Genomic DNA, 24,880 nt, shown 5'->3' with positions numbered 1-24,880 from the left:
CCTCACGAAGGGATGCAGAGCTTGGTGGTAAAGAGCACCATTTTCTAAGAATTTGCTTTCAACAAAAATTGGGAACGCCCAATGAAGTTATTCGCTGACACAAATTAAAAGAGATTGATAGATCAGTATGTGCCTTTGGCATTTAAGTCCAAAGAATTAAATGACATTGCTACTCCTCCTTCACACGGGTGCCTTCGAGGGTCCCCGCTAAGGCCTCTCCCTCTCCACCCTATGGGCAGCCTACCTGCCGGGGGTGGGGGGGTGGGAGTTCTGCGGGGGAAGCACCTGCCCAGGGCGCACCTACTGGGTGCAGGCCGGACAGGTGACCCCTTGGCAGGGAGGGCGGTCACGGAAGCCGGCCAGGCCGGGGTGGGGTCCTCCCGGGGATCCAGACACGGCCCTGTGGCCTCTCCCCGCCCCAAACCTTTCCTTCCTCTCCCCGTCTCTCCCTTCCTCTCCTTCCTCCTTCCCACAACACCGCCCGCTCCCAGCGCCCCGCCCTCTCCTGGACCGCGCACTCCCTCCGCGGAGGCCCCAGGACGCGCACGAGCGCGCAGTGGACGTCGGCGCGCGCACAGTGCATGGGTTCCCCAGCTGCGGCGCCGCGCGTGCGCGTTCCGTGGTGCCCGGTAGGGCACTGGGCTAAGCGCCCAAGAGGCGGGGCATAGACAGGAGGAAGACCGGCGGGCATGTGGGCGGGGCATGATCTGGAGGCGGGGCGGAGCGGGCGTGTGGGTGGGGCCCGAGGATCGCGGCGCCCCAGCTCTCGCGAGAGCGGCGCTGGATGACGACCGGGAGGGCGGGGCCCATCTGGGGCGCCGGCGGGTGCGTTTGAATCTGGTCCGAGCGCGGGAATCGGCGGGTCCCCGAGCCCAGGTGAGAGCTGCGGTGCGGAGCCGGGATTGGGTTCAGAGCAGGGGCTGGGAGGTAGCAGGGATCGGGCGGAAGCCCCTCCTCGGCTGGTCGGGGTCCCGGCCTCCACTTCCCTAAGTGGGCTGCCGACCAGCGCGCGGGCAGTGCTGCGTCTGACGGGACCGGACGGAACAGGCGACCCCGGGCCATCCCCCCTTCCCAGCCCAGCGACGCCCGTCCTTCCTGTCCGTGTCGGAGGAAAATCCCAGCCCCGGGCGCGGGCACTGCCCTCAGAGAGAGTCCCCTCAGCCCCGAGCGTGGGCACTGCCCTCAGAGAGTGTCCCCTCAGCCCTGGGCATGGGCACTGCCCTCAGAGAGAGTCCCCTCAGTCCCGGGCGCGGGCACTGCCCTCAGAGAGAGTCCCCTCAGCCCTGAGCGTGGGCACTGCCCTCAGAGAGTGTCCCCTCAGTCCCGGGCGTGGGCACTGCCCTCAGAGAGTGTCCCCTCAGCCCTGAGCGTGGACACTGCCCTCAGAGAGTGTCCCCTCAGCCCTGAGCGTGGGCACTGCCCTCAGAGAGAGTCCCCTCCGTCCTGGGCATGGGCACTGCCCTCAGAGAGAGTCCCCTCAGCCCCGGGCGTGGGCACTGCCCTCAGAGAGAGTCCCCTCAGCCCTGAGCATGGGCACTGCCCTCAGAGAGAGTCCCCTCAGCCCCGGGCGTGGGCACTGCCCTCAGAGAGAGTCCCCTCAGCCCTGAGCATGGGCACTGCCCTCAGAGAGAGTCCCCTCAGCCCCGGGCGTGGGCACTGCCCTCAGAGAGAGTCCCCTCAGCCCTGAGCGTGGGCACTGCCCTCAGAGAGCAACCCCCTCCGTCCTGGGCATGGACACTGCCCTCAGTGTCCCCTCAGTCCTGGGCCTGGGCACTGCCCTCAGAGAGTAAATCCCCTCAGTCCTGGGCCTGGGCACTGCCCTCAGAGAGTAAATCCCCTCAGTCCTGGGCCTGGGCACTGCCCTCAGAGTCCCCTCAGCCCCGGGCGCGGGCATGCCCTCAGAGAGCGACCCTCCAGCCCTGAGCATCGGCACTGCCCTCAGAGAGTAAATCCCCTCAGTCCTGGGCCTGGGCACTGCCCTCAGAGAGTGTCCCCTCAGCCCCGGGCGTGGGCACTGCCCTCAGAGAGTGTCCCCTCCGTCCTGGGCCTGGGCACTGCCCTCAGAGAGTAAATCCCCTCAGTCCTGGGCCTGGGCACTGCCCTCAGAGAGTGTCCCCTCAGCCCCGGGCGTGGGCACTGCCCTCAGAGAGTGTCCCCTCCGTCCTGGGCCTGGGCACTGCCCTCAGAGAGAGTCCCCTCAGCCCCGGGCGCGGGCATGCCCTCAGAGAGCGACCCTCCAGCCCTGAGCATCGGCACTGCCCTCAAGAGAGTGTCCCCTCAGTCCTGGGCCTGGGCACTGCCCTCAGAGAGCAACCCCCTCCGTCCTGGGCATGGACACTGCCCTCAGTGTCCCCTCAGTCCTGGGCCTGGGCACTGCCCTCAGAGAGTAAATCCCCTCAGTCCTGGGCCTGGGCACTGCCCTCAGAGAGTGTCCCCTCAGCCCCGGGCGTGGGCACTGCCCTCAGAGAGTGTCCCCTCCGTCCTGGGCCTGGGCACTGCCCTCAGAGAGTAAATCCCCTCAGTCCTGGGCCTGGGCACTGCCCTCAGAGAGTGTCCCCTCAGCCCCGGGCGTGGGCACTGCCCTCAGAGAGTGTCCCCTCCGTCCTGGGCCTGGGCACTGCCCTCAGAGAGAGTCCCCTCAGCCCCGGGCGCGGGCATGCCCTCAGAGAGCGACCCTCCAGCCCTGAGCATCGGCACTGCCCTCAAGAGAGTGTCCCCTCAGTCCTGGGCCTGGGCACTGCCCTCAGAGAGCAACCCCCTCCGTCCTGGGCATGGACACTGCCCTCAGTGTCCCCTCAGTCCTGGGCCTGGGCACTGCCCTCAGAGAGTAAATCCCCTCAGTCCTGGGCCTGGGCACTGCCCTCAGAGAGTGTCCCCTTAGAGAGAGTCTCCCTGAGCCCTGGATGTAGGCACTTCCCTCACAGAGTATCTCCCCAGCCGTGGACATGGGCATTGTCCTCAGAGACATCAGTCTCCTGAACTCTTGTTGCTGGTTTGGTGCCTCTTGTTGTGTCCATGAGGAAGGAGTTTGGGGACGGAGTGGAAAGTCACGGGTGGTGACAAGGTTACAGGGATTTCTTCTTTTTAATGCTCATCTTGATTCAGTACCGGACCTCCTGTGCAAAGAGTAGCCTGCTCTTTGGACTGATAACTGGGTGGTGAGATGACTCCGTACCTTGAAAGTAGCATTCTGGCTGCAGGGCTGAGATCTTATGCACATACACTACAAGAAACATGGAATATTGCCACTTTGGGAGATAGATTGAAAAATTAACCATTAAAAAATTACAGTCACTAATATAAGAGGGAAAATGGGAAGTATAGGAATAAGTTTGGTAGTCTGGAGGAAGTATATTACTGTAGGTTGGACTACAATGCCAAAGAGGTACACTTGGAAATAGAGCAAACAAGAAAAGTGACCAGAACTATGAAAAAGTGGAGCATGTTCACAGACTTGCCAGGTGAAGATGTATGAGTCCATGTGTTTGCTGCACCTTATTGGATTATTTTTCTAAAATCATGAATTTGTCCTAGCCACTATTCGTTATGCTTGTTGCTGGCCACTCTCCCTTCCCTCCCCATTTTCTTTGTCAGTAAAAAGTGTGCCAGTCATGCTTCATTTAAAGAGGGAGAAACGTTGTCATTAGGCAAGTTCATCATTGAATGAACATCACAGAGTGGACTTGCCTACACCTAGAGGGTGTAGCCTGCTGCTGCTAGAATGTTACTGTACTGTAGGCAACTGTAACGATGGTAAGTATTTGCATCGCTAAACATATCTAAGTATAGAAAAGGCACAGTAAAAATATGGCATTATAATCTTATGGGACCATGGTCATATATGTGGTCTGTTGTTGACTGAAATGTTATGTGGTCCATGACTGTGGTTCATAGTTCAGCCATTTGAGTTGAGGAATGAGATGACCAGACTTCACTGTTAACTTATTTGGGGCTTCACTGTTAACTTATTTGGGGAGTCATTAAACTGAGGTTATTTTCTGCTTTGTTCAATTTAGACATTAAAATCTAGTATTATATGTTTAAGATGACTCTCTATCCCCATAATTATTGGCAGTAATTTTCCATATTGCTCTATTTATAATTGTGCAGGTGGTTTTCATTTATTTTTAAAGTCAGGGGGCTCCTACCGCAAATATGTCCCATCATTTGCTATTACCTCATCTTTAGGTTGATGTCTTTTTAGTAGGGCACCAATAGCACCAGGTGTTGTGAATGTGAAATAGAGTTTCCTGGAAAAACACAGACAGGATAGAAGGTATACAAAGTCCCCTGAGCTCTCATTATCCCGAAGGGGTGGGAGGAGAGTGCTGTGGTTACGCATTTCTAAAGGATAGTCTAACAAGATCCCAGGTGACTCCCGCCCCCCTCCCCGGGGCCACTGTTCTCCATCTCACTTTGAATAACAAGATGACACTAACAGTGGGATTTTTTTTTTGATAGAGGAATGGCCTTTAGAAAGGGAGCATCTTCAGAATCTGCAGCTGGGATCAGATTGTTCTTTTGTTGAACCAACTCGATCTGCCGAGCCAGCATCTTGCTAAGGTACTAAAAAGGGAGAGATGGTGGTGAGCTTCCTAAGGCTATTTGGATTTCTCCCTCCCTAGTTGGTAATTTTATTAACAGTTGTTGATAAAATATCATTAATATCATGTTATTAACATCCCCAGTAAAGGAAATAAGAAAATTGTTTTTCAGATATTATAACTTGTTTTATGTTAGAATATTTTTATAAACTGTCTGCCATATGTGGTTCAGGAATTTTCTTGCAGTTCTTGGATGTTAATATCAAATTAAATCTTATAGGAAAATATATATTTGCAAGTGTTTCAGTATGATTGTGTTTTCCACTAGGGTTACAAAATAAATGCCATTTGAACAGTTCCATCTGTCATGGAAAAACGTGAGACATTTGTACAAGCCGTATCTAAGGAGCTGGTTGGAGAGTTTTTGCAATTTGTTCAACTTGATGTAAGTTTCAAGTTTTAGTTTTGTTGCGATTTTTGACTGTGAATATGAAATAGGTTCTAAAATCATTATGTCCCCAAACGAAACATAGTTATCTCAGTGAATCCTTAGTGACCAGTGTTTATTTGAAAGAAGAAAACAAAACCCTTTATACATAAATCTACCTGCTGGTGGGCTAAGCTAAGATGTAAAAGATAAACAGAAGTTAACCAATCAAAGAGGGATGTTGGGGGAAAGGACCCATCTAACCAAGAAGGTCACTCTGAAGACTAGAGAAGGTTTGTTGTGTTTGAACTTGAAGTTCAGCAGGAAGGCAGAAGATGAGACTGGGGGCTAGGCTAGGTGGGTCTTTACTATTTTAAGGAATTCAGACTTTATCTTGAGAATGGTAGGTGCTTGAAGCAGGGAGTGAGCTGTAGGCAAGGGAGGAAGAGAACAAAAGAGAAGGAGAGAGAACTAGTGGGCAAAATGGAGGTAAGGATAAAAATATGGTTTGCTTTTTGGAAATATTCCTCTGGCTGCAAGTGAGAAATATGTCAAAGGGACATATTTAAGGCTAACCTCTTAGGCAGTGCCCTTCGTAATGATGGTTGAATTAGGAACTGGAAATGGGAAGCTGCTTGGTAGTGGAGTGATGGCACTATTGGACTGATTGGATATGGGTATGGTGGGGAAGGGCCCAGACATCTGACTGTGTAGTACCATTCAGCAAGCTCATGAACATGGGAAGAGGGCAGATTCAAGGGAGAAGGTGGTTCCATTTTGGAGGTGCCAGATGACTGCTGGTGGGATGTGCACCAGCAGATGGCCAGTAGTCAGACATGCACATCTGGATACCAGGGGAAAGGGCTGGGCTAGCGACAAGTTGGGCATGGAAGCCTAAGTTGTGGGAATGCCTGCAGTTATCTCTGTAGTGTTTCAGAGAAAAGGGCCTAGGACACATCTCTGAGGAAGCCAGCATTGGAGGCACTGACTCTGAAACAAAGAATTAGGAATCTAATAGTGAATTTGTTACTAGCAACATTTAAGAAATTGGTTTTCTTTATAAGAGAAATGAGCTTAAAACATGTTTTTGTATTATAAAATGATATCCTGTAAACTTAAAAATAATCACAAACAGGCATCTCATCACCATAGAAGTGTTTATAAGAGCAAGTTAGTTAGATAATATATCAGTGTCTGCTTTAGCAGTAGCAGTGTATATGGGTTGTATTGGAAATGCAGTACCTACATATTTTAAAGTCTAAAAGATTGTTGTTGCAAAGTGCATACCATAATGTTAACAAAATCACAGCCAACTAAATTGAAAATCAAAGGTAAAAATAGCAACTAAAAATCACACTGGTGGCCACAATGACAGGTACCCTTCTGGGGTGCATTGTTTCCAGCCACCCGTTGTGTGCCAACCAGCCTTTGCAGTGTTGCTGGGCAGCCAGCAGACATCTCAGGAGAATACTGAATTAGTCCTTATACTAATGAGGCATTAACTCTAGTTTATCAATAATAAGCTTTATTAACACTTAACAATTCAGTTTAGTACCTAGTCACCATGTAGCTCTTAAATGTAAAAATGAAAATTTGTAGGATTGTGCATCACGTGGTTTCATCAAGTTGAATGACATAAATGCCATTTTATATAATAATGATGGTTTCCCATAGTTCAATTTGATAAGAACTTAAATCAGTTAGAGGCCTATCAGGTAGATCTTTCCAAGCACAATTAGAGTTCTGCTATAATCCCACACGTGCGTTGCCAACAGTCACTGCACTCTGCAGAATTGGTTAAAAAATAAAGTAAAATAAAAAACCCAGAGAGATTATGGGGAGAATGGAGTTAGGAGGACAACACTAAAAAATTTTGCCAGTGACATGTCAAAAACAGGAACCTAATAAAACACTAGCATAATTTTATATGTTAAATCACTAAGAAATGCATAAATACTATAGTAAGCATGGCATTTTACCTTGAAAAATATTTAAATTCTATAGTTGGAAGTGGGTGCCTGTGCTCACAGGGTACACCTGCCGCTCTGTGTGTAACAGGAAGAAAATGAGGTAGAACAGAGGAGAAAAAGGCAAGCTAGGCAGAGGGGAATAGGGAGCATTAGAGAGCACAGTGGGCCTGGGGAGGGCACAGTGAAGTGGGGTTGGGGCCTTTGGGTCATAGCAGGTGAGGGGCACAATGTGTGGCCCAGGGGTGAATGGACTGAGCTGCTAGGTGTCTGAGATGTGTTTCATGGGATCCTGGTGGCTCCAGTCAGTGACTGCAGTTTTCTGCATTCACCTGGTATTTCTTACCTATGAAATCCCACATAAGAAAATGAGAAATTTGCCTTTGGTCAAATTGTTCCTTGATGTATTGACAATGTTGGAGCCAATTTTCATTTTCAAACAAGTGTTCTAGAGCAGAGCTGATGACACCGTATGCCCTTGTCCTTCTTGCAGAATCAATGATGGGGAGGAGGACACAGCACTGAGAATTCCATCATTTAACAAACATGTCCTAAGTGCCTTCTGTACGCCAGACACTGCACTGAGAGTTGGGGTTATAATACGCATAAAGCAAAGTTTCTGCACAAATGGGGGTTTATGTCCTAGTGGTAGAGGAAGAAAAACAAGACACATATGTAAATAATAAAGCAGGTGGAGGCTGAACGCAGTGACTCACCTCTGTAATTCCAGAGCTTTGGGAGGCTGAGGCAGGAGGATCGTTTGAGGCCAGGATAACAGCAGCCTGGGATGTAACATACTGAGACCCCATCTCTACAGTAATGTTAAAAAATTGGCCAAGTGTAGTGGCTTGTGCCTGTGGTCCCAACTACTCAGGAGGCTGAGGCAGTAGAATTACTTGAGCCCAGGAGTTTGAGGCTATGATTGTGCAACTGTAGTCCAGCCTGGGTGACAAAGTGAGACCCTGTCTCAAACAAACAAACAAACGAAAAAACTACTACTACTGATAAAGCAGGTGGAAGTGGAAGTTGGGAATGATGGAGTGACTAAAGAAACCCTCAGAGGAGGTGATATTTTAACAGAGTTGGTAGAGTCACATGACTCTTGATGAGGATAGGTTCTGAGAAATGCATCATTAGGTAATTTCATTGTTGTGTGAACATCCTAAAGTGTGCTTACATACACCCAAATGGAGCAGCGCAGTACACACCTGGGCTAGATGGTACAGTCTACTGTCCTAGGCTCCAAACCTGTATGGCACGTTACTGTACTGAATACTGTAGGTACAGTGTTGTAACACAATGGTAAGTGTGTATCTCCACATTGAAAAGGTACAGTAAAAATACAGTCTAAAACATAAAAAATGGTCCACCTGAATAGGGCGCTTACTATAGCTGGAGCTTGCACAACTGGAAGTTGTTCTGGGTGAATAACTGAGTGGTGAGTAAATGTGAAGGTCTAATATGTCATTGTACACTACCGTAAACTATAAACACATTACACTTGGGCTACAGCAAATTTATAAAAACATTTTTCTCCAATAATAAATTAACCTTAGCTTACTGTAACTGTTTTACTTGATAAACTTTAAAAAAAATTTTAAACTTTTAAAATCCTTTATAATAACACTTAGCTTAAAACACAAACTCATTTTACTTTACAAAAAATCTTTCTTCATTTTATTTTATTTTAACTTTTATATTCGGGGATACATGTGCAGGTTTGTTACATAGGTCAGCTTGTGTCACGGGGGTTTATTGTACAGATTATTTCATCACCGAGGTATTAAGCCTAGTTATTAGTTATTTTTAGTTATTTAATTAGTTATTTTTCCTGATCCTCTCCCTCCTCCCACCCTCTACCCTCCAATTGGTGAGTGTGTGTTGTTCCCCTGTGTCCAAGTGTTCTCATCATTTAGCTCCTACTTATAAGTGAGAACATGCTGTATTTGGTTTTCTGTTCGTGTGTGAGTTTGCTATGGATAATGGCCTCTAGCTCCATCCATGTCCCTGCAAAGGACTTGATCTCATTCTTTTTTTATGACTGCATAGTATTCCATGGTGTATATGTACCACATTTTCTTTATCCAGTCTATCATTGATGGGCATTTAGGTTTATTCCATGTCTTTGCTAAAAATACTTTCTTTATACCCCTATTTGATAAGCTTTTCTCTATTTTTACTTTCTTTTTTTTTTTTTGAGTTGGAGTCTTGCTCTGTTGCCCAGGCTGGAGTGCAGTGATACCATCTCGGCTCACTGCAGCCTCCGCCTCCTGGGTTCAAGCGATTCTCCTACCTCAGCCTCCTGAGTAGCTGGAATTACAGGCACATGCCACCACACCAGCTAATTTTTGTATTTTTAGTAGACAGGGTTTCTCTATGTCGGCCAGGCTGGTCTTGAACTCCTGACCTCAGGTGATCCACCGGCCTTGGCCTCCCAAAGAGCTGGGATTACAGGTGTGAGCCACTGCGCCCAGCGGTCTATTTTTACTTTTTAAACTTTTTTGTTAAAAACTAAGACACAAATACACATGTTAGCCTGGGCCTATACCAAGTCAGGATCATCAGTATCACTGTCTTCCACCTTAACATCTTGTCCCGGTGGAAGGTCTTCAGGGGCAATAACAGACATGCAGCTGTCATCTCATATTCTATGATAACATTGCCTTCTCCTGGAATTTCTCTTGATGCACCTGCGTAAGGCTAGTTTACAATTAACTTTAAAAAAATGTAGAAGGAATATACTCTAAAACAATGATAAAAAGTAAGTTTGTTTACACCAACATTACCACAAATGTGATTAATCTGTTATACTGTGATGTTTTGACAGCCATGACATCACTAGGTGATAGGAATTTTTCAGCTCCATTATAATCTTATGGGACCACTCTCATATATGTGGTTTGTCATTGACTGAACTATTACTATGCATTGCATGACTATTTGATCAGAGATCCAAATGGGCCATGTAGAGATTTGGGAAAAGAAGATTCTAGACAAAAGGAATGGAAAAGGCCGAGACCCTGAGGCAGGGCACATTTGGGAAGGTAAGGGTGTGGACTTACTGAGGAGGAGGAGGGTGGCAGGGTTAGGGTGGAGAAGTAATTTCTTTCCTGTTGAAATAATTGCTAAAAGAAAAGTTGCAAGAGGAATTCAAAGGAATCCCTGAATACCCTACATGCAGATTTACCAGTTGTTACCACTTGCCACATTTTCTTTATCATTCTTTGTATTTACATTTTTTCTGAATCATTTGAGTCAGTTGTAGGCATTGTGCCTCTTTATCTCTAAACATTTCAGTTCATATTTTTCTAAAATAAAGATATTCTGGTATATAACCACATTAAAATTCTCAAAATCAGGAAATTTAACGTTGTGGATAATCCTGTGAAATAACCCTCTGCAGCCTATGTCCTCTCCTCTTGAATCTGGATTGGACTTGTGCCTGCTTTGACGGACGGAATATTGAGGAAGTGGCCTTCAGAAAGTTTGGCAGCTTCTACTTCCTCTCGGAGCCCCTGGCTGTCATGTAAGAAGTGCAGGATCACCCTCTGCTGGAGAGAGAGACCACACACAAAGGCTGGAGGATGAGACTGCAGAGGGAGACCTCATTAGTGGGCACCAAAGTGCCAGACATGCAACCCCCAGCCGCCGCCTTAAGCACAGGCATGTGACCCCAAGAGTGAGCATCTGATTCATGAGATGCGGTAAAACTGTTGCTTTATGCTACCAAGTTTTTTGTTACGCAACAAGACTTCCCCTGCTTCATACACATCGTGCCAGTCACAAGAGAATACCTCCCGCTGGGCATATAGACTACAAAAAGGCACCCTTGCTGGGGCACAGGTGGCCAGGGCACTCACACAGGGAGGAGAGGCCCTGCAGGATGTCCACCCCGCGGGCCCCTCAGCCTGGTACACTCTGTACAGCATGGCTGCACAGCTTCTGCATCCTGGGGCTGGAGGAGGTTGTGGAGGGATGCCCACAGGCAGCTCGCCAGTCTGCACATGTGCTTCCTAACTGCTGGGCTTTTGTGTTGCCCTGCCTTTGCCCAGTGCCTCATGGCCCTAGAGGCCTGGGCTGTCACTGCTAATGTTTTGGCAATGCCAGGCAATGACCACCCCAAGACCATGCTGGGGAGAGGTAGAACATTTTGATATTTGAACAGTTTTTGTCCCTCATCCTTTCCTTGCCCTTCCACTCAGCTCTCCTCTGCCCTAGGCAACAGGCACTCATTTCTCACATCCCCAGCTCCAAACAGCCCTCAGTGAAGCTGGGTGTGTGTCTCATTTTGTTGCTGTAGTTTGTTACTGGAACCTGTCTCACTCATTTCTTCAGGGTTAATTTTTCAGGAAGGAGTTAACAGCCCATCCTAGTTTGTCACATAGGTGGATGGGTGCTGTTTCTTTTCCTTCAGGCTATATCCTTCAGCATACACCTCTAATAGATTTTAATAATCTGTAGGGTGTTATTCTTGCCCCTAGACTGTGAACTTAACTCAGGACACGATGGGACCTGATTCATCTTTGTGCCCTAACCATCAGTCAACTAATATTTCCTGATGTAAGCATCATGAATCAGCCCAGTCATTTCTCTGGTCACCTTCAGTCACCAGAGTTTGCCCTGAATAGAACATCTTAATCTTTGAACACAGTGGCTGTGGTCCATTACCCAGACTAGGGACCCCAGCACCAAAACTGTCCGTTAATGTACTGGAAAATTACCATTAATGGACCTAAACGGGCCATTAACTTATTTTTTCTGCATAATTGAGGTATAAAGAATTACTCAGCCGTTCACGATTGAATGTCTTGTCTATAGGCAGATCATGATGCTGTCTGAGGTCAGAAATTGGAGAGCTGGTCTGTGTACGTGATTGACAGGCAAAGGCCTAAGGAAAATGGAGAGCAGAAATGAAGGGGAGGAGGGTCCAGGAAACGAGGAAAGAGAGGAGATAAAAATGAACAAGCAGAGGTGGAAAAAGCTAGATGGAAAATAGAGGAGCACTAAGAAGAGGAGAAAACAAACGCCAGGGCAGGAGAGGAGTTAGGAGAGCAGGAAGAGAGGAGAGGGAGGGATGGAGGGCTTATGTGGTATCTTTACTCTCCATCTTACTGTGTTTTATGACCCTGACAGTTTTGAAGACTGCAAGTGGCTCTTTTGTGGCATAGCCTTCAATTCGCATCTGTTGAGGATCTGATTAAATTTTAGTGTGCGTTTTGGCAGGAAGTGCTTAGCAGTGTTAGGTCCTCGGTGCTGTCAAGACAGGAAGTGCACGGCGTGGTCTTTCCGTCCCTGTGTGGGTGGGTGTCCTCCAGGTCTCCTCCGGGAGCCTGCCTCTGTGGAAAAGTGGTGACACTGTAATGTCCTGCTACTCACCAGGCTTCCACCCACTTGTTTAGCATCTTCCGATAATTCCTCCCAGAGTCCGTAATTACTGTGACGGCTATAAAATAGTGATTTTCTAACCCTGTATCGCATCTGTATTTACTCACTTTACTCACTGACATTCTAGAGCATGCAGGTGCTATTAATTAATGATTCGATATTTATTATCAGTATGCTGTCATTGGTTTTTTCTTTTTAGAGGCAGGCTCTTGCTATGTTGCCCAGGCTGTAGTGCAATGGTACAATCACAGCTCACTGCAGCCCTCTCTCCCAGAGTGGCTGGCTTGGCCTCGCTGATGCTTATTTTATTCAGTTGGTTATAATTAATCACTGCCACTGTTTTGGTGCTCACATTGTCCCAAATTTGGCTAGAGGGAGTCCCTTTAACTGGATTCTCTGCCCTTTTGATGAGGGCCTCTATTTGCCCCATCAAAGAGTCGGTGAGGTCATCTCAGATAAGAGGAAATGGGTTTAGAGGGTTGTTGGGGGAGATCTGAAATCATCTCGTTGGCTGCTGGGAGAGAATGATATTAAGGGATGAGTAGAAGGTGGCGTTGAGAGCCCATGGGGGGCTGGAGTCTGTGGCCACAGTATGATTATCACCATTGTTATTGAACTTTAGCCTACTTTTGTAACCTAATTCAGGTATGGAGATGGTGGACATTCGGGTCCCTTTTAGGGAGGGTTTTGCTAAGTGGGTGAAATTTTAAAAACTCTGAAGATTAGGATACTAGGAAAGAATAGGTGGAGAATCCCCCTGCTTCTTCCCTTTTAGGAGTGGATTTTGAATACTGCAACCAAATTCTTGAACTTGTAATGAAGTTAACACTTAAACTTTTCTTCTGATGACATTATGAAAAGGATATTTTTTGTATTTGAAATGTGACATTTGCTATTTATGTTACAGAAAGAGGCCTCTGATCCTTTCAGCCTAAATGAATTACTAGATGAATTATCAAGGAAACAGAAAGAAGAATTATGGCAAAGGCTGAAGAATTTATTGACAGATGTGTTGTTAGAAAGCCCGGTGGATGGGTGGCAGGTAGTGGAAGCCCAGGGTGAAGATAATATGGAAACAGAACATGGCTCAAAAATGGTAGTATTTGTTTTTCAAAACTAAGAAACATTTTTCTCTTTTTTTGTTAAAAAATAACTGTTCATTGTGTATCATTAAATTTTACATTAAGACAAATTTTGAAGTTAGAAGTCAAGAATTTTAGAAGTTTAGTATGTTGTAGTTTTATTCACTTTTCAACCCTACTGTTATTAATCTAATACTAGATATTGCTGTCCTTTTAGGATGATTAACTTTTATTCAACTTTAATTCTTTTTAGAGTAAGCTAGAATTGTGGCTTGATTTTTAGAAAATTTGTAAGTGAAATTTCTGCTAAAAACTGATTTTAAATTGATGATTTTAATTCACTCATGCTTCGATTTTTCATTTATAGAGAAAAAGCATAGAAATAATTTATGCAATTACGTCTGTGATTCTCGCTTCTGTATCTGTAATAAATGAAAGTGAGAACTACGAGGCCCTACTGGAATGTGTTATTATATTAAATGGTGAGTCGATTTTGTTATAAATGGCATATTTAGAAGTGACATTGAAATACTTGTTTTTGTTTCTGTTTTTATTTTTATTTTTTTGAGACGGAGTTTCACTCTTGTTGCCTAGGCAGGAGTGCAATGGCGCGATCTCAGCTCACCACAACCTCCGCCCCCCGGGTTCTAGCGATTCTCCTGCCTCAGCCTCCGTAGTAACTGGGATTACAGGCATTCGCCACCACACCTGGCTAATTTTGTATTTTTAGTAGAGACCGGATTTCTCCATGTTGGTCAGGCTAGTCTCGAACTCCCGACCTCAGGTGATCTGCCCGCCTCGGCCTCCCAAAGTGCTGGGATTACAGGCATGAGCCACTGCTGCTGGCCTGAAATGATACTTTGTGAAAGGAAGCTAGTTGTTTTCATGAGCATTGTTGAATTTAGTAGCAGAAGTGGTATAAAGGTATAGCTTTGCAGTCCAGTTCTTTTTCTTCAGTTAGAATAGGAGCATACTGGCCGGGCGCGGTGGCTCAAGCCTGTAATTCCAGCACTTTGGGAGGCCGAGACGGGCGGATCACGAAGTCAGGAGATCGAGACCATCCTGGCTAACACGGTGAAACCCCGTCTCTACTAAAAATACAAAAAAAAAAAAAATAGCCGGGCGACGTGGCGGGCGCCTGTAGTCCCAGCTACTTGGGAGGCTGAGGCAGGAGAATGGCGTGAACCCAGGAGGCGGAGCTTGCAGTGAGCTGAGATCCGGCCACTGCACTCCAGCCTGGGCGGCAGAGCGAGACTCCGTCTCAAAAAAAAAAAAAAAAAAAAGAATAGGAGCATACTTACCTAAGAGCTGTCTTGAATACTTAGTTTCTTTATTTTATATTTATCTTTTTTTTTTAGAGACAGAATCTCTCTGTTGCCTATGCCGGAATGCAGTGACATGGTCCCAGCTCACTGTAGCCTTGATCTCCTGGGCTGTAGCTATCCTCTCACCTCAGCCTCCTGGTACCACAAGCCCGTGCTTTTTGTTTTGTTTTGTTTTGCTTTTTGGTAGAGACAAGATCTAACTGTATTGCCCAGGCTGGTCTCAAACTCCTGGGCTCAAGTGATCCTCCCACCTTGCCCTGGCAAAGTGCTGGTCTTACAGGCATTAGCCATTGCATCTGGCCTAATTAGTTTAAGCTCCATTCAGATGTTATAGATGGTGAGATGGGCAGTACTCAGCAACTAACTGCTATTGTTTACAGGTTTTTCAGGGAAGTCTGACTTACTGGACGGGTGATCAAGAACTTCTTTCTAGGAAAATACCTGATTATGTGATTACCACTGCTAGATAGTGTCAACTAAGAATTTGTGACATTGAATTTTTTCTTTAAGTATGTTGTGAACATGAGCTGAGGAGTAATTGTTGACTCCTAGGGGAGTTTTACTGTATTGAAATTTGAATGATAGTACTTTTCAAGTTTTAACAAAACTGTAAAACTGGTTATTAATTTAGGAGGTACAGTAGTCTAAGTTAATGAAAATATTTGATTATGAAATATATAAAATTTTAGTTACAAAAGATGTAAAAATATCTTAATGATATTTAAGAAAACTTTTCACATATCCTCATCCCTCACTGTGCAAGTGTAGTTTCATGTGATAAAGTATCTCATCAAGCTTCTTATTCTTAGCATCACTTGGATTTATGTATCTGTTTTATAGTACATTGTTTTATTCTGAATTCTTGAGTTAAAATACAGTATCTTATTAAAAAGTCACCCCTAATCATAATGAAAATAGCTCCCAAATGCTTTGTGAATTTTACTATCAGTTTATTTGTATGGTCTGCAAATAACTAGTAAAATGATTAGTGCTAACGCTGTAGTTGCTATCAACTTCCCAGTTAATTCAGGAGTGTTATATTCGTGTAATGACATTCAGATACCTACAGATTATAATTATGAGCATTAGTATTATTAATTTAATTATTGAGCTTTCCTGTTAATAAAAGCACTGCAGTTTTTGTATTCATTATGGTAATTGCTTTGACTATTTTTCACCTCTGAGCCAAAATTTGGGGCTGGCACATTGAGGGACAGTAGTGGATTGTTGATTGGTCAGTAGACCGGTCTTGGCTCTGGTGTTAACAGAGATACCATTGTTGTTGTTACACTGAGGTTTGGTTGACCTCAGTGTCTGCCTTTCTAAAATTGGTGATATGATTTCTCTGAGACTTCCAGTTCCAAAAATCTCTTTTCTATTATGTCTGTTGAGGGTCTTTTTATAACAATTGTCAAACAGTTTTTTAATTAACATTATTTGCATTTTATAATTAATGTATATAAATCTTTGGCAAGTTTTAAACATAAACTAATGTTATTTGCTTAGCAAAGCTTTAAATAATATATAAAGTCATAATACTCTAAACTGTTGAATCTGAAGTAATAAGAATTTGCCTTACTAATTGGAAAATCTCTGTGCTGTATTTCAGGTATTTTATATGCATTACCTGAGTCGGAACGAAAACTACAGAGTTCTGTTCAGGATTTGTGTGTTACCTGGTGGGAGAAAGGCCTGCCTGCCAAGGAAGACACGGGAAAGACAGCCTTTGTCATGTTGCTCAGGAGGAGTCTGGAGACTAAGACAGTGCGTTCACTTCTTATTTTTTAAAGACTGGGTCTCTCTCTTTGCCCAGGCTGGAGTGCAGTGGCATGATCGTGGCTCACTGCAGCCTCAAACTCCTGGGCTCGAGCAGTCCTCCTGCCTCAGCTTCTCAAGTAGCTGGGACTGCAGGAGTGCACCGCCTAGACATTTATTTTTAAATGTCTTCCTAACATTCTAAACCTGTGTTAGTCAATGTAGTAGCCACTTGCCACAGAAAGCTATTTAAATTTAACGTGAAAAATAATGAAAAATTCAGTTCCTCAGTTGCATTAGTTACATTTTAGTAGCTGTGCAGTGAAATGTGGCTAGTGTCTCCTGCACTGGACAGTTCAATCTTCATCATCGAGGAAGTTCTTGAACTTGCTAGATTTTTTATTATTTTCCCTGTGTTTAAAAACATGTTCTGTAGAGCTACAGGTGGCATTTGCAAATTTTAAAATCTGTTTTTATTTGTCATTATTTTTTAATCTTTGGTGAATCAACTAGAATTACCATTATTTCTGATATAACATATACTTGATTTGAAATATGACTTTACTGTTCATTTAAAAGGGTAACATTTTTCGTGTCGTTGACTTTACTGTTCATTTAAAAGGGTAACATTTTTTGTGTTGTTGACTTTACTGTTCATTTAAAAAGGGCAACATTTTTCGTGTCGTTCCCAGGGAGCAGACATATGTCGGCTTTGGCGTATCCATCAAGCTTTGTATTGCTTTGATTATGATTTGGAGGAAAGTGGAGAAATTAAAGATATGTTACTTGAGTGCTTCATAAGTATTAATTATATCAAGAAAGAAGAGGTAAATAGGCGTTTGTTTTTTGATCTGTTTGTGAGCTGCTTTTAATAGATGTTTCTCCCGTGTTCACATGGTTCCTGTCTGCACCACGCGCAGTGTTGCCATGAAGGTCGGCTTAGCTACCAGGAGCTTTTTACTGCACATCATTTTTACTGCATGGCAGTACTAGAGAAAACATTTTACAAGTCCTTGCTTATTTCATCATTAAATTGGATGGTAACAGGTGGCTGTGTGAATCCTAGGGGAGCCATACTTGGCATTTTAAATTAAGAATGATTAAAAATAAGGTGGAGAAAGCACTTCTCTATGATTGAGATCTGGCCTTCTGCCCTAATTCCATTTTCATTGCCATGTACTCAAAACTATCATCCTGTAATATCCTCCATTTCTTTTTTCTACCCATCCTGTAAATCCAGAGAGGCTTCTGGCCTGTTGCTGCACTGCCCGTCCTGGGGTCAACTCCCAAACGAGGCTACTGAGCACCTGAAACAGGACCCATCTGAACTGAGATTGGCCATAAGTATAAAATACACATAGATTTGAAGATTTAGTGTGAAAGAAATGAATATAAAATAGCTCATTAATAATTTTTGTTATATACTTAATATAATACACAATAGTTTAGATATATTGCTTTACATGAAATATATTATTAAAATTAATCTTCTTTACTTTTGTTAATATGGCTGCTAGAGAATTAAGAATTACAGAGAGGCTCGCATAGTTCTTCTGTGTTAGGGTCTTCTGCATTTGTTTACTGAGCGTCGACTACATGCTCAGGCGGGGTCAGTGGAGACTAGAACAAGCCTTTGCTTTTGGATGCTCATGGCACAGCAGGCACATCTCTGAGGCGGAAGGAGGAAGTCATTCCTTCTCCCTGAAGGAGGTGGAGAAGGGCTTCAGAGGAGGAGGAGGACCAGCTCTGAGGTACAGAGTAAGTTTCCTCCAGGTCTCACAGCTGCTTAGCGGAAGAGACAGAACTGGACCCTGGCGACCCATCTGCGGTCTGCTAGACAAAGGGCCATGTGATTAGGACTGAGACTTTCAGCTCCCAGGGTCCTTGTTCACCGTATAGGTGGTGACTTTGGTCAGGCCTTTCAGCCTCAGTGTTTTCTTCTGTGAAACAGGAGCAACAGTTACTCTTTCACAGAATTGTTGTGAGGAACAGATGAGGTGATATGTATCAAACTGCAGCCCAGACTCCGGTGGGTAAGAACCCTTGGGGAGGGTAGGAACCCTTGGGGGGGGGCTGCCCTGTGCCGTCCTTGCTGTGTCAGCACCGTCATTATCACAAAGATGTTGGACACAGCCTGTGCCCCATACCTGTCTCCAGGATTGTCCCGAAATGTGGGGAGAGTGAAGAAATGAACGATGGATTCAAACAATAAACTACTTTATGTTGACTTATACATAAGGAGTTGATGAATCGTACTTGTTAACTTATATATGTGTGCAGATATATAACAGGCATAAATGTATGTATGTGTTATAACCCCTACCCTTTTTAAAAAATTGATGTCTCCTTTGAATTTAAGATATCTAAACGTAGTTTCCTAATCAATCATTAATTTGGTCAGGTCAGTTTCCAGTCATTCTGGGTAAACCATAAACATCTTGTACTGTACTGGCAGATTACTTCTAGTGAATATTGCTGTTTTTTCTTTTTTTTTTTTTAACTTGCCTGTTGTAAGCATGGTTACCCTGCATTTGAATCAAAATGTATTGCATTTCTGTAGGATTCCAGCTGTGCAGTGGTGTGCTGTTAAGAGATGAAGGTGGTATTCACTGAGAGAATTCTTGATAGATGTATTTTGTGCATTCTATAATAGAGTATACATATTGTATGCATTTTAGGTTTGGGTATATAATCTAGTAGCATACATATAAGTTATCATCACATGATGTATTTATGACTTGAAGACTGTGTATTTGGAAATTCTGACTTGACAGACACCTAACCTTTTAACTATACGAGTCCTCAGTTTTCTCATTTACAAATGAGAAGGTGAAATGAACTGGGTTATTCAATTCCATTCCCACCCACCTATGCTAGACTTAAAGCTTTCTTTCATTTGAGACTATGTAGCCATCCATGACAGAGCTAGAATGAGATGTTTATGCACCCATGGTTACTGTCTGTGGTCTCCATCTCCGCACCTGTGGTCCTTGAGGACAGGGGCGCTCAGTGTAGTGGCTGCTCGGCCCTGGGGAAGGAGGCTTGTGTGGCTCCTGGCTGTGCAGGCCCCGCAGACAGCTCAACTCCTGCGTGTGCTCTTAGTTATAATTACACGTGCCTCCTTTTTAGCAATAGCAATGTTTAGCTTACTAGACGTTCAAAGAATTGTTTGTTATTTGGAACTTTTTATTTGGTTGCAATTTAAACATTATATCCTTTTTTTTTTTTTATTTATAGGGAAGAAGATTTCTTAGTTCTCTCTTCAACTGGAATATAAACTTTGTCAGAATGATCCATGGGACCATTAAAAACCAATTACAGGGATTACAAAAGTAAGTGTTAAAAGTACTTAAGATTTCGTGCTGCTTAATCTGGCTTTGAAAGATTCCATTTGGTCTGACTTCTTATAGTAATGGATTAGAAGCTTTAGAAATATGTCCTTTATTATATACCATTGTATCACTGGGTAGCTTTTTCCTTTTATAGGAAATCATTCTTTTCCAGTATTGAACACTGACATTGAAGTTTTAATTTGTGGTCATTCTTTAAATAGTTAAAATAGTTTCCAGTTGAACCTTAGTCTTGCTCATAATAAAGCCACGTCCATGGTACTTTGAATACAGTGTGTGCTTTTTGGTTGAACGTGGCCTGACTGGTATGGCTTCTCGGAAGAGCCTGTGGAATCTACAGGAGCAGCAGGGAATGTTGCAGTCATGCTCTGCCACTCCCTACATGATGGAGATGTCAAGTATATGCTTGTTGTTTGCCAGGCACAAGGCAGAGTACTTCATTTGCTCCAGTGCTGACTACTTAGTCTGCATTTTAAAATTTAATCCTCACAACTCTTTTTTGAGGTAGGCTTTGGTGTCTAAATTTCCCAGTGTCAGGCAACTGTGTAAGTACCAAGTTGGGGTCTGATTCTGGATCTCTGATTGCAAAGCTCCTATTGTATACTAGATTGCTTTTTCATATTTCCTCATCTTCAGAATATCTGAGTTGAACTAATAGTTGTTTTTTTTTTTTGAGGCGGAGTCTCGCTCTGTCACCCAGGCTGAAGTGCAGTGGCGCGATCTCGGCTCACTGCAAGCTCCGCCTCCCGGGTTCACGCCATTCTCCTGCCTCAGCCTCTTGAGTAGCTGGGACTACAGGTGCCTGCCACTGCACCTGGCTAATTTTTTGTATTTTTAGTAGAGACGGGGTTTCACCGTGTTAGCCAGGATGGTCTTGATCTCCTGACCTCGTGATCCACCCACCTCAGCCTCCCAAAGTGCTGGGATTACAGGCGTGAGCCACTGCGTCCAGTGAACTAATAGATTTCTAAGCTTATGATTCTTAAGTTGGTACTGGTATTTTAGGGCTTCTTGTCCCTGTGGAATTGGTAGCATGGAAAGTCCAACATGGCTCCAAGTCGACAATTTATTTATATTTAAATATTTTTGACTTTAGAATTTTGTTCTGGGCTTATGCACTCATAGTTTCACAGAAAATAGTAAAGTTTTGGGTAAGCCTTGACTGAGGAGGAGGAAATAGTTTGTCATTTCAGTTTCCTTTCCCAAAACCTTCTCCATTTTCTACTTTTTGCTACAGGTAGATAACCTATTTCTATAGATAATTTGCAAAGCACTCGTTTAAACTGAGTTTCTTCTTCACTATGGTTGGAAAGTAACTGAAATGATACATGTTGAAAGTATAATTCTTTAAATTTGCATTATAACTATTTTGATCTTTTTATATAGGTCTTTGATGGTATACATTGCAGAAATTTATTTCAGAGCTTGGAAAAAGGCTTCAGGGAAAATACTGGAGGTATTTTCATTTTTTTAAATGTTAACACTTATTTTTATTATATTTTAGTTACTAAATAAGTAGTCAAAGAAGGGTTATTTAAGATCCATGTTTATGCACTCTGTCAAAATAAAGCCAAATAATCAAAATTTGTTTGATGGGCAATCCAGTCACTTGCTAAGATATGTGGTTTGTGGGAGGTAGGACTGTGCCCTTTCAGGTGGGAGGGAGCTCGGGAGCTCTGACCCTGGTCTTTCTAGCCACATGTGCTCACTGGGCATTTGGAATATGGCCAGTCTGAATCGAGATGTGTTGTAAGTTTAAGAAACATACCAGATTTCAAAGACTTCATATGGAAAAAGGAGAATATAAAATATCTTAGTACTTTTTAAAAATGTTGAGTGAATGTTGAAATGATAGTGGTTTGGATGTATTAGGCTAAATGTGGTAGTTGGCTCTTCGTGGGTTTCACATCCATGGATTCAGTCAACCAAGGATCAAAAATATTTGGGAAAAAAATCCATCTGTACTTAACATGTGCAGACTTTTTCTTTCTTGTCATCAGTCCCTAAACATACAGTGTCACAGCTATTTATATAACATTTTGTATTAAGTATTGTAAGTAATCTGGAGATGATTTAAAGGGTACAGGGTGTGTAGGTTATATGTAGATACTACTCCACTTTATATGAGGAGTTTGAGCATCTGCAGACTCTGGTATCTGAGGGAGGTCCTAGAACCAACCCCCCATGGATACCAAGGGATGACTGTGTAATATTAAAGTAATTTTACCTGTTTCTTTTGTCTGTTTTTAATGCAGCCACTAGAAAATTTAAAATTGCATCCGTGGCTTGCATTCAATTTCTGTTGGATAGTGCCATTCAGGAACTTCAAGTCACCTCTTTTAGTTACATTATTTTTGAGAATTTGAAGATACTTTCTTTGATTATGGGTAACTCTGGTGAATACATAGTATTTATGTTATGAAGATAGGGCTATGTAATCCACAATCCCAACTCAACATCCAGACACCCTTTTGGACAAAAAAAGTATCTTTGTTTTCACTTATATTTTTCTTATACTAGGTTCTCAATCATTTTGTTTTTCTCTGAGAATAAAATTTTTACTCCAGGTCAGAAAGGAGCCTCTCACAACCCTGTGTTCTATCCAGACTTTTCATTCCTCTTTGGAGAGCAGGCCCTGCACTGAGGGGCAGAGGGAGAAACCTGCAGGGTGCACAGAGGCTGCCCCATGTCTGGAGTTTACTTCCATCCTCTCTGCTCCTCTGCACAACTTACACTTGATTTGTATTGCCAAGGTTTATCACTGACTTCTAGAAAACCAAAAGTAGGCTGGGCGTGGTAGCTCACGCCTGTAATCCCAGTACTTTGGGAGGCTGAGGCGAGTGGGTCACCTGAGGTCGGGAGTTTGAGACCAGCCTGGCCAACATGGCGAGACCCTGTCTCTACAAAAAAATAAACAAAATAAAAACTATTTGACTAGATGTATACAAAATTGGTACCAATAATGTGTATTTCTCAGTCTCACTCCATTCCTCTCTGCCTTCCCTCTCTTTAAGTTTTTCAGGCAAATTCCAGACATGAGATTTGATTTCTATATACTACTTTATTCATCTCTCAAAAATGTGCTTATGGAATGCCATTGTAAGACCTAAAAATGTCACAGTAAATCCTTGGTATTTTTAAAAATAATCAAGCCACACTGAAATTTTTCCAGTGATCTCAAAATGTTTCCTTAGAGTTTTTTTGAATTAGGACTCAAGAAGTTGCCCACATGGCATTTGCTTGTTATACCATTAAAATCGCTTACTCTAGAGCCTTCCTCCCTCTTTTCTTTTTTTTTTAAGTCTGTGCCATTGGTATGTGAGGAAACTGAACGAGTTGTCCTGTAGAATGTCAGCATTCTGGTAGTTAGCGCTAAAGATTTGGATTCAACTTTTATGGCACAAGTAACTTCCCAGGTAATACTGTGTATCTCATCTTTCATTGCAAGTCAGACAATGTGTGGTTGTCCCACATTAAGTGATGCTAAGTGACTTCAGGTGAAGGAAATATTTTCAAATATAATGGAGAAGAGGAACTTGAGCATCTGCAGATGCTAATACAAACTCTGGTTTGTATTAGTATTAACCTTAGGAGCGTTTCCTTAGGTCCTTCCCCAAAGCCTCATGTGTGAGGGCGGGCACAGAGTACAGGTACAGACCATAGGGTCCACTGGGGTTTTTTGCTACTGTGAGAGGCTAGGCCTTTCCCCAGTTGCTGCACTCTGAGTACCATGAGTGCATGGGGCTGATGAAGGGCTTCCCACACCTTCCTTGCTCAGCCCTTCTCAGTAGTGGCCCTGAAATATCTTATTTACAGTTTCCACCGTAGAGGTAGTTCTGTTTTTGTTCTGTGGAGGCTGTTGGAACAAATCCAGTCTTCTGAAGGTTGTCCAGGTCAGTGATGAGTCAGAAGAGGGGACACCACACTCACCATGCACTCGGTCTCTGAAATTTGTCTGATTTGAACCACACTTGAGTGGTAGGTGGAAGCTTACCTTGCCATTTGGCACAGCTTTGATATTTCATCAAATAAAAGAGAAGTGAAGCATTCTCCTTAATATATGAAAACCAAAGGAATTCTGAGAAGCATGGACTTAAAATAAGAAAGCTTGGACAAAATGATCCAGGTTTTTTTCTCATGAAATGTATGATGGACAGATTAGAATTTTTTTGTACTCGAATGCTGCACTGCTTGTCAGGTCGTCAGTAGGACACACACACACCAGGTGCTTTGCATTGCACTTGTTATTTCAGACGATTGAAAATGATTGCATCCAGGACTTCATGTTCCATGGGATACACCTTCCGAGGAGGTCTCCAGTGCATTCCAAAGTGCGGGAGGTAAGATTGTGAACAGTTTTTGAAATAATGTTTCCTCTGTTTTGTTTTCAGATAATTGTTTTGGTTACATTTTAAAATTAAGTTAAGCTTTCACAGACATCAATTAGGGGGATTTCTCAGAACCTTGATATTTGATGTCTGGCAGTTTTATTCTTGCCACCAAAGTTTTAATGAGGAAAGCAAAGGTGTATTGTTGAGATGGTCAGTATTATATTTGAATGACTTTAAATTCAATTCTCTGTCTTGAGATTTTCCAGAATTATTAGTTTCTAATGGCCACTATCATTTTTTTCAAAGATCTTAGAGGGTATTTGAAATTATTTTTATTATTTTACTTATTAAATTCCAATTTTGCTGTTCTGCAAACCAAATGAATAAATGTTTTGATTGTTTATTTGATACTTTGTTGTATAAAGGTAATCTCAGAATTCAGATATTAACTTTACCTTTATATTAATAATTGTAAATGGACTGACTAGGTAAGGTTGTATCATCAGTGTCATTACTACACTGATAAGTGTTTGATGGGTCATGAGGATCCTGCACTGATAAGTGTTTGATGGATCATGAGGATCCTGCACTGATAGGTGTTTGATGGGTCGTGAGGATCCTGGCAGGAGGAATGGGAAAATCTGGTCTGCTGTGTTTGGTTGAATTAAGCAGCTGCTGTTGATCAGTGTTGTAACCCATGGGATGCCTTGTTTG

At 43.5% G+C, this 24,880-nt stretch overlaps 1 protein-coding gene across 1 annotated transcript in view; it reads left to right on the top strand.

Moving 5' to 3' along the window:
- Nucleotides 1-778: 778 nt before the first annotated feature.
- Nucleotides 779-24,880, top strand: part of NCAPG2 (non-SMC condensin II complex subunit G2) — a 73,191-nt gene continuing 49,089 nt past the window's right edge. Inside the window, exons 1-10 of the mRNA XM_007983655.3 lie at nt 779-876; nt 4,462-4,563; nt 4,873-4,989; nt 13,231-13,419; nt 13,773-13,887; nt 16,340-16,494; nt 17,178-17,312; nt 19,723-19,817; nt 21,222-21,291; nt 24,089-24,175. Coding sequence (XP_007981846.3) covers nt 4,912-4,989; nt 13,231-13,419; nt 13,773-13,887; nt 16,340-16,494; nt 17,178-17,312; nt 19,723-19,817; nt 21,222-21,291; nt 24,089-24,175 — 924 coding nt within the window. The 5' untranslated portion in view covers nt 779-876; nt 4,462-4,563; nt 4,873-4,911. The remainder of the gene's footprint in view (nt 877-4,461; nt 4,564-4,872; nt 4,990-13,230; nt 13,420-13,772; nt 13,888-16,339; nt 16,495-17,177; nt 17,313-19,722; nt 19,818-21,221; nt 21,292-24,088; nt 24,176-24,880) is intronic.

This window comes from Chlorocebus sabaeus, chromosome 21 (genome assembly GCF_047675955.1).
Source record: "Chlorocebus sabaeus isolate Y175 chromosome 21, mChlSab1.0.hap1, whole genome shotgun sequence".
Lineage (NCBI taxonomy): Eukaryota > Metazoa > Chordata > Mammalia > Primates > Cercopithecidae > Chlorocebus > Chlorocebus sabaeus.
Note: the sequence above shows the minus strand (reverse complement) of the source record. Positions and strands in the feature narration are given on the sequence as shown.